General features: G+C 35.5%; 1 protein-coding gene across 1 annotated transcript in view; it reads left to right on the top strand.

Moving 5' to 3' along the window:
- Nucleotides 1-8,127, top strand: part of elapor1 (endosome-lysosome associated apoptosis and autophagy regulator 1) — an 89,531-nt gene extending 81,404 nt beyond the window's left edge. Inside the window, 1 exon segment of the mRNA XM_052034974.1 lies at nucleotides 3,525-8,127. Within this exon segment, the coding sequence (XP_051890934.1) occupies nucleotides 3,525-3,593 (69 nt within the window). The 3' untranslated portion in view covers nucleotides 3,594-8,127.
- The last annotated feature ends 2,404 nt before the right edge of the window (nucleotides 8,128-10,531 follow it).

The following is a 10,531-nucleotide window of genomic DNA, read 5'->3' on the forward strand; positions in this document are numbered from 1 at the left end:
TACTTGCTGCCCACATGTACAGCAACAATCAGCAGGCATACTGCCCAATGTTGTTTCCTCCTTAGCTTAGGAGTACTGGGGGGTTGGTAATATCCCTGGTACTCTGCTAGCTGAGGTCGGTTAATTCAATGTGAACAGGAACTGAATGTAGAACCTTTCACAAGTGCAGCTCACATGTGCACCAAGCAGCAGTTGAATCGATGGGGGCTTTATCCTCATACAATTACTAGACAGTTGGTAAATTTTCAGAGGCAAGACCTAAAGGTGCATTGAAACAATTGGTAAGACCTTCATTTTTCTCATTGTTAATGATGTGGTTTGCTTTAAATGAATTTTAAAACACTGTGGAACCATAGAAGTTCATTTATTGATACAGTTGGGTACAAGGTATAAGATAAAATATAAGTACCTTATAATGTATAGGTACCTTCCCCTTGTGTTAAATATCTAAACAATTATCTTTGGACCATACAATGAAACAATATTGCAAACCCTTAATAATGTGATGCCAGGTAGTAGTTTGCCTGCTCCTATTGCAGATTGTTGATACACATACACATTTTTACATCTGGACTGTCTGCACTTCTGTTTTTAGCCTTCATATGCACTTGATCCTGGCATAGAAGAATGTTTTGTCCTAGGAAACAGAGTCTTTGACTGAAGCTCAGTGTCCTCCACTTAGATAGAAATGGTGAGCAATAATTGAAGAAATAAGAAAATAAATCAGACAGTAAAACCTAGCTAATAATTTATGGAAATTGTTTGTATGCACAAATAACAGGGAAAGGTAAAACAAGACATTTTCTTAGGTTACATCAGTATATGTATTATCATGATACATAGAGCAATAATAAATTTGAACAAAAATATTATTTTATTAGTTTTCTCTCCCGTGGGTATGCTGGTTTTAAATTCATAGTTACATGAATAGTTTTCACCTTGACAAATGTTGCAATTTCTCAAGGAGAGAAGCTTTTTTCCATACAATTTTTGGCCAGCATTCACTGCTGAATCCTAACTGAGACGGTGTGGTGAGTTAATTTCTTGAACCTCTGTAGCTGTTGCAGCTGAATGCCTTGCTGGGCCAATACAGAGTACAATTAAGAGACAGGGTCTCGAGTCACAAAAAGACCGAAATAAGTAAGGTACAGAAGTTGTGTAAAAATGTTTATTGGTGTGTCAGAGGGATAACAACAGTATTGTTGAAATGATTCGGGCATGTTTTTAAAGATAGTGAATGAGGTTCTGAGTCAAGGGGTTTTGGAGCAGGATTTCTAGAGAGTAATGTAATGGTGTCTGAAGGTGTTCACCACCAAGACGAAGTGGGAGAACAAGATTCTCAGGATCCCAGAATCAGAGGACCAAGGAGATGATGAGATTCACAAAAATCAGCATGCACATGGTCCACAGGGGAATTTTGTCAACAAGAACCAAGACTTTATGCTATCTCCACTGGGTGATGTGAAGTCAATAACAACCTTTAACAGACTAATTAAGGTTTGAAAATTAAAATGACCATTCGGAATGAATGGTGTAGCAGCCTCGACAGGTTATAATGAGCATTCCTACTGTTGTTTCTTAAGTTGTTCTGAATAATTTCACAGTTCCTGTTCAAATAAATGTATCTACCACCTAAACTTGAAAATAAAAGATTACATTCTGCCTGGTTCTGACATACTAGAAAAGTTCCACTGTCTGAATTATTTGTTCACTTTTGGCTCTTGCTTTATTTCTTTTTGTAGATTATCTCTTGCTTTTCATTCATACACAGTTTCTTCTGTTTTACTCCCCACCCCACCACCATGCATGGGAATTTTTTTATTACCAGCAGATAATGTTGAACACTGGCAGATATCACTAATAGATGAAAGAATACAACCTAAGCAAACTCAAAATTGTCCAGTAATGCAGGCAACATGTAAACATTTTTTTGCATTGTTCACTCATACAATGTCTGCTTGAACCTTGCTATTAAATGAGAAGTAATGTAATAACAGAGAGCTTTCATTAAAAAATAATATAGATTTAATATCAGCCTTGGATCAGTAGCAGTGGCCTTGCATCTGAGTTATAAGGTAGTGATTTCTAGTGCCATTCCAGAGTCCTAAGCATGTAATAATAAAAACAGAAAATGCTGAAAATACTCAGGCAAGGCAGCATCTGTGGAAAGAGAAACAGTTAACTAACATCTAACTCTTTGTCAAAACTGGGAAAGTGAAAAATAAGTAAGTTTTCAGTAGCAGAGAAGGTGAGGGAAGGGACAGGTAGAAAGGCAGAATATCTCTGATAGGGCAAGACCAAATAACTTAATGTGGCCGTAGGTATGTAACCTGTGCTGATATTTGGGTATATTATTGAGGAAGTGCTGCATTTTCCATCTTCTTCAAATGAGGTGCTAAACCAAGACCCTATCTGTCTTAATTTACACAATTTGGAGAAGAGCAGAGGTATGGCCAGTACTTTTCCCTCAAGCAACATTGTGAAATAATAAATATCTGGTCTTTAGCTTGGTGCTGTTTATGGAACCTTTGCCTTTCCTTCGTATGATTTTATTTTATTTTTTATTAATTTTACATCATTTTTCCCTCCCTTTTTCCATTTCCCCTTTCTTTTCTCTGGAAGTAGAAATATACAAAGTGACAGGCGAAGAATCCCATTAAAAGGGGAAGTAGAAGAGAAGCATAAAACTGGGAAGATGAGTTAAAAATCAGAAAAAGATGTACAAAATAGTGAATAATTTTATTTATTTAACACAATGACATTAGGACTTGTTGAACGCCTGCTTTTCTCCACGGATGCTGCCTGACCTGCTGAGTTCCTCCAGCATCATAGTGTTTTTCATTGGCATTAGGATTCAATACACTGAAGCACTCAGTGATATAATTAAAATAACAGACATATTTTGGAATATGTCAATGAATACAAGTTCTCTGAAGCAACTTGTATTAGGCTATTTTTATGAATGTTCTCAAAGGTTATTTTTAATTATGTTCAGTTGAGCAAGCTGGTCTTTCCTCCTTCCATAGTAAACATGTCTTGATTATCTTAATCCAAACATTCGTATATAAAACCAATTTTAAGTAAAAAATGTTTGCATTGGTTAAGATGGTTTTAAGATTATTTAAACTCTCTTTCGCAACTAAGTAACTCACTCACTGGAAACATCTGTTGAAAAGTGTGTCAGGTTCCTGTGAGGTTTGTTTTCTCATCCAATGAATTAGGTGAGTATTTGTATTTGTGTTCATGATAGAAGAAACTCGTATAACAGCATGTATATAATGTAGTCCAAACGTGGTTTATATGTAGCTACATTTTTTTACTTAGTAGTTCCATAGAGTTTTACTTTTATCAATTGAAATACAGTAACTATTTACAGACAAATGGCAAAAAGACTTGCTTTATAAGTTCATTGCCTTTGTGAATTGGCGTCGCAGATGGGTAATAATCAAATCTCGTATGATATCCTAAATTCCAGGGCATTCGTCTCGATTTCTAATTTTACATTTCTCTTTTTGTAATTTCAGAGAACACCAGATGGTTTTGATTGTGTTCCACTGAAATCTTCCTCAGGATCAGCAGTCATGGAAATGTAACATGAGCTCTCACATGCTCTGCTTTGTTGACACATACACACTAAAGTGGCCTTCATTGAGATACGTTTGAACTAAGAATACTTTGTTTAAAAAAAAGTTATCATTAGAAAGTTAAATATAAATGAAGATCCTTTTGTATAAATGGTATAAACATTGATTCATGATGGCCTTACTACTGTATCATTTATGTACTACAAAAATTTTAAAAAGATTAATTTATGTTCAAATCTTTAAAGTGACTGGAGATTAATGACAATCAAAATTACTCATTCTGGGACAACTTATCAATTTTTGTATACCCCAGAATTGTGAATTAAGTTGTTAAATAATGAAACTAAAAGACTTGTCAAATACTTCAAGACATCACCAGCTCATGTTAAAAATACAGCTTTGAAATGGAAACAACACATGGGTCAAATACCAATTGGGTAGTTGCTGGGAGTTATTTCTCTTTCTTAGTCCTTAGCCCATCTTCTTAAGAGAGCCACCTACATAAGCCAATGCATCGCTTCTAAATTGCATGTCTTCTGTGTCAATTACCAAACCACATTTCATTTGAAACGAAGCCTGAAAATCACCATGGAAGCTGTACTCTGACTTAAAACCAACAATATCCAAGCAGACTAGTTGCTTTTCTCCTAATATATTTCACATGAATATCAGCAGTAATCATTTTGATGAAGCAACTGGCTGTTTAACTAATATTAAGTTAATGTTTACTGCTGAATAGTTCATATTTAATCATAAGATAAAAGACTTCTAGTTCTCGGACAATCTTCTTGCTGTCAGGAAAATGGTGCTATTTCATAAAGGAAGCCAATTTAAATTCTTTCCATATACTCTGCATCACTGCTAAACATTCTGCAGGAATGCAGTGGTACAGAGCAAATCTTAGCAACATTAATATAATGGCTACAAATTTATATAGCACCTTTAGCATAATGAAATAGCCTCAAGGTTCTTCACAGGAGTGATTCAGACAAAATTTGACTGAACTACATGTGGCCAAAAGCTTTATCAATGAGGTAATTTTTAAGGAGTGTCTCCTTAAAGGAGAAGCAGCAATATTTGGGGCTTAGGGCTGAGATGATTGAAAGCATAGCCACCAAACAGAAACCTTCCAAAACAAAATCTGAAGTAGCTTTATGATGTACTTGCAGGAAGCAGGGTTGCAACTTATAACAGAGCAAAAATCTTGCCACTCAGCAGTGCAGTTCTCCCCATTCCACTATTTGCATACAAATAAATGAATTGCTTTTATTTAAATAAAGGAACCCAATTAGGATGCACTATCTGAATGAAGGCTGCACTGAACAATAGTTCCATGTAACAGCTTCATTCAACATGCTCTAGTACACTGAAAGGAGTAATTTTAGCCTCACCCTCAAGAAGTATTTAGATGAAATTTGGGGAGATATTGTCCATGATTTGCTGCCCAATTTAAAACAATTTTGTTTAGGACATTAACATTGCACTACATCCTTTTCCTTTCCATATTTTCCTTTCACATTCCAATAATATTTGACTCTATAACTCATGTTTTTGAGCACAATGCACGCAAAACAGATTGTTATAAAAGCCTTAAACTGCAGTCATGATGATCCTACTTTGATGGTGATTCACTTAAAGGCATATTTATCTCAAAGAGTTTTTTTTGGTTCTATACATGTGCTATTTTTCTGTATGGAAATGCTTTGCACATGAGAGTTGATTATAAAGCAAAATTTATCCTAAATCCAGGAGTTTTTAATCAGTTTCTAAAATTGCTGGAAGGAAATTTATAAGTTATTAGTTTGCTCATCACCTGATGTAATGCTTTGGGCCTCCAGTTTTGAGCCCACTTGAAGTAGGTCAGCATTAGCGTTCTGCTCCTGAAGGCAATTATGGTAATCAGGGTGAGGTTGTGTTGATTACTACATGTTGGATGCAATTCAATCTACCCTTAGCATTACTGCAACATGTAAAAAGAAGTTTTTAAAAGAATAGTTTTTAAAAGTTCTTCATTGCACTCCAGTTCTTTATTGTACCCCAGATGTATTGTCTTATTCTTGATTGGAAGAGGCCTAAATTTTGTTTTGGATGTTGGGGGTTGCAATTGAAGGGGTTGTGCAAGGGCAGAGGCAACATCAATTTATCTTCACCTGCTGGGATGAATACCTGTTCTTAGCCAAAAGGATATCCATTAGTGTAGCTGTCCATGCTATTAACAGTTGACTTAAACCAGTCCTTGCATAATTCTACTTCTATTGCATAGTAAAGCCTTCTATTTGATAATCTCCAGAAAGACCCTATTTAACTTCAACTGGGGAAACTTTTTGACTACTAAATAAGGTCACTGTATTCACACTTACTCTAATCCTTAACCAGTTCAAAATGTGTAATTGAATCAGATCTTGGTATTGTAAAATTATAAGTGTGTGCAAACTATCAATTTTAATTTGAATTATTTCAGCAGAAATGCTAAAGATTAGCAAGTCACGCCATGCTCAGTGTACCTTTTATGATGAAATATTACCTCTCCTTGGGAGAAAAGTAACCACTCCCTGTGAATAAATCATGAAAACATCCACCCTTTTGCTTGAGTTTGAAATATCAACATAATCAGCAGATTTATAATTATGTGATCTACACAAAGAATCTTCCCTTTGTTTAAACTCTTTACCTCGATGCTGTTGAAAGGATCGCAGGACTAATCCATCACTATCCAAAACCAGTGCTTTATTATCAGAGGACCAATCTCCATCACTATCATAAACACCAAATTATTCCTCAGGTCAGAGTTTGTGATATCAAAAAAGAGTGTTCAAATTGCACTTGCTTAACTTCTCAATGTGTGTTTTATTTCTGACCTCCTTTCTCTTATTTGGATAGTTTTCCCTCCGCTAGTTATTGTCCTCTTACAACATACCACGCTCAAGAGGACAGGAAGTTAGTCTTATGACAGATATCTGCCTAGATTTGGAAATGTTCAATAAAGGTAACTTATCTTCAGACTTTCTTTCTCTCCTGTGGAACACTATTTGCCCCACAACGACATAACTGAAATTAGGAACTTAATCTCTGATGAGCTTGAAGACAAATATGGAAGCTAGCATTCTGTTTTTTTCCCAATCAGTGCTTTGGATAGTTTTTTTATCTTTTAAAATTTTATATTTTATTAAGTCAGCAACTCTATTAGTTTTCTGTAATTAGAAAGATCACTTGTTTCAGATGAGTCTAGAACTGTGTTGGCAGGGTAATCTGGGTGTACATTTGGCAGTGGAGGCAAATTTTTTTTTTAAGGTGGCTGAATACCTCAAAATGGCCTTGGCCAAAGGGAAAACAAAAGACAGATAGTGAATTTTCTGGCTAGCTCAAGTACACTTCTGAAACTTTTCCAACTGAATTGCTTTCCTCAAGGGACAAACCATCAATATGTTATGACTGGATCGCAAGTAGTATTATGTAAAAATGGTGAAACTAAAATTTATCTTTAAACAACAATGTAACCTTTCATGGATATTTAATTATATAATTTTATTATGGGATCACTTAAAATGTGTCAGCATAATAATATATATTCATTATTTCGTCTTGGAGATATTTGCAGAAGATTTTTAACATATTTTCAACGTGCTAGTGTCAACATGCCTGGTCTGCAGTCAACTAGAGATATGATTAGGTTGGAAATAATCTTAAGCAAGGAGCACTCAGTTGATGACATGTTTCCCACTATGTAGATGGAGGCATAAATCTGCTTAGGATAATCATTCTAAGATTCCCACATACCAAGGACATACATGTTGGTAGGCTAATTGGCCACTGTAATTTGCCCCTAGTGTGTAGGTGAGTGGTAGAATCTGGGGGGAGCTGACAGACATGTGAGGAGAATAAAATAGGATGAGTGTAAGTGGGTGCTTGATGGATGGTGCGGATGCGGTGGATCAAAGGATCTTGTTCCATGCTGCATGACTCAATGACTAAAATTGTAGGCAAGTCAGTGTCATTTGAATATATTAAGCATTCATCTGCTAAAATTGTAGAGAGAATTTCCAACTTTCTATATTCTGAAATGGTCTTATTGTCTACATTTTATTCTATATTATATTGTGAAATTGAACTAATAATGAAGAAAACTTTGTCGTGCTTCATTTTAAATAAAGTGCTTCATTTTAACTAAAGTGCTTTATTTTTATCATTCCATTTCTAACTTACAAATACAGAAAAAGAGGGCTTTGTCTTCGGTACCCTCCTGTTTTAAATCAGCCTTCGGTCTTTTGTGCTGTTCACAGTCCCATAAGGACTATTTCCTGGGCAATGCAGAGTACAGTGGGGGAAAAGTCACCAAACGTTTGTAATCCAAACATGGGTTTGTTTCAAGAAAAGAAATACATTGTGATTTAGTATCTCTTTTGAAGGATTAGAGAGAGGGGAGGGGAACTGGAATTGCTCGTACCCTGAGGGTTTACCTGAAGCAATTCAGATCATAAAAACTATGCTCTTTCAAGTAGAAAGATAGTCTGACCTCTTCAAAAGTTTTCAATTTTGGCATACATGTCTGTTTAATTTGTTGTAACACGTAATGTATCTTCTGTTATTTAATCTTGTGTAAATATTAAAGTTTGGTGTCTTTACTGCTTTTTACCAACAGTTACTTCCTTAATCATTCAAATTCCAATTTAAAGAATATAAGACACAGGAAATGAACATGTGGCTTTGATACTCTTTTCAGTTTGCTTTCTCCCTAATTTGACTAGAAAGGTGTTTAGACTTCCATTAAATGATTACTTTGTGGACTAGTGGCTCCCAACCTTTTGAATAAAAGCTCCATTTGTTCACACTCAGTAAAAATGCTTGCCCTTTTCATCCCCATAAACTCTTGATGATGTCATTGGCTGCTTCTTTTAAAGAGTCGAAGCTATTCTTGGAATTCCTGGAGATTGCTAGCAGCACTCCTAATGTTGTGTATATTACTTGTTTTTACCCTTTTTGTGACATTTCTAATGCCTCAATATTATAATAACCTCACAGCCCCTTTTCCTAGCTGTAACCTTTGGTGCTCTAGACAGACTCTGCTCAATACTGCACTCAAAAACAATTGAGATACTCTGGTTTTGTTCTATGATCTTAAAGCTTATTTTACATTATTTACTATATTATGAACAAACATCACAGGAGATTCAGGCCAATGCTCTTCATGAATATATGTTATGATGTACAAGTCTTTGGTGTGACCACACTTGGAAGATTATGTACAGCTATAGGACGGATGTCATTAAACTGCAGGAAAGATTCATGAGAATGTCACGGGGATTAGAAGGCTTGAGTTATAAGGAGAGGCTGGATAGGCTGGGACTTTCTTCCCTGGAGCATAGGAGATTGAGAGGTGACCTTATAGAGGTACATAAAATCATGATCGGTGTAGATATAGTGGATGGTCACATTTTTTCCACAGAATAGGGGAGTCTAAAACGAGAGGGCATAGATTTAAGGAGAGAGGGAAAAGATTTAAAAGGGACCCAAGGGGGATCTTTTCACACAGAGGGTAGTTGGTATATGGAATGAGCTGCCAGAGATGGGTACAATTACAATGTTTAAAAGAAATTTGGACAAGTTGATGAATACAAAAAGCCTAGAGGGATGCGAAACAAACATAGGCAAATGGGAGTAACTCAGGTAGACATCCTAGTTGGCGTGGACGAGTTGGGTCAAAAAGTGTGTTTCCAGGCTGTAGGACTCTATGGCATATAAAATAGTTACTATAATCACTACTATCCTTTCTCAGTGACTTTGTGTCAGTAATTGTTTGTCTTCCATTCTGTAACTAATCATTGAGGGCATTTCTGTAAATTCAGCACGGTGGGTTAATTATCCCTTCTAAAAAATAAAAGGCACATTATTTTTTTAAAACAAGTTAAAGGATAATTAGAAAGAGCCAGTAAATTTTGCCTATAGTTAGAAATTAAAAAGATACAGGTTAGATGATGGATTCAAGCTGTTCGAGTTCTTCCAATGAATCTGCCTTTCATCAGTTTCACTGCTGATAGTGCATGCTTTTGCCCATCAATGTCTGAGATAGATTAGTATTTATTGGGGCCCTGGGCAAAAAGAAAATTGTAGATCCCCTCCCAAACATAATTAAAAACATAAAGCTACCAAAAAGTAATGATAAATAAAGCATTTAATTTTTTTTACACTGAGCATAAATAAAGAAGGCACAACATGCAATTTCAAAACTAGCTTCTCAAGTTTGCTGCGCAAATTTGAACAAAACAACTGCCTTAGGAAAATGACTCAGATGCATGACTTTTTCTTTAAATGCATATTTTACGTTATGCCTACACCATGGTAGATGATTACAAGAAAAAGAGGGGCCTTACCAATAGCCTTGAGTATGTCTAAAATTAGCATTCCTGCAGTTAAGTTAAAGCATTTGTCCTATAAAGTACATCTGAATGTTTTACTTAAACATTCCTGAAACATCAAATATGTGCTGAACTTCTTATTCAGGAAATCTCTCTCCCATTATACCTGTGCTTTTTATACAACCATCATATAACCAGGTAACCAAAATGTGAAAAATTACAAAATGTAAATCTCATAACATAGTTATATCCTGCAATTTAATTAATCACCTTCTTCCTAACATTGAGAAAGGAAAAAAAATCTTGTACAATATCATCAGGGTCAAATTGTTGCATCAGTTCTGATTCAACTGCCATTCAGACACCTGAGGCATTTTAGATATCAGTTTACTCTTTAACCTCGCTATTGTCAAGAATGTATGTTTTCCGTCACAGTCTGCAACTGACAGGGTTAGAAAAGGTCTAAGAATAATGGATACACTGGAGAACATTGACTGAAGGCCACTTTCCAGCAGAACTATAATTCTGGTTTGTTCTGTAAAAAGAATTTGAACTGGATGAGTTCATTGGGAAAGTTCTACTCCAAGTCATTGG

This window comes from Pristis pectinata, chromosome 20 (assembly GCF_009764475.1).
Source record: "Pristis pectinata isolate sPriPec2 chromosome 20, sPriPec2.1.pri, whole genome shotgun sequence".
NCBI classification, from domain to species: Eukaryota; Metazoa; Chordata; class Chondrichthyes; order Rhinopristiformes; family Pristidae; genus Pristis; species Pristis pectinata.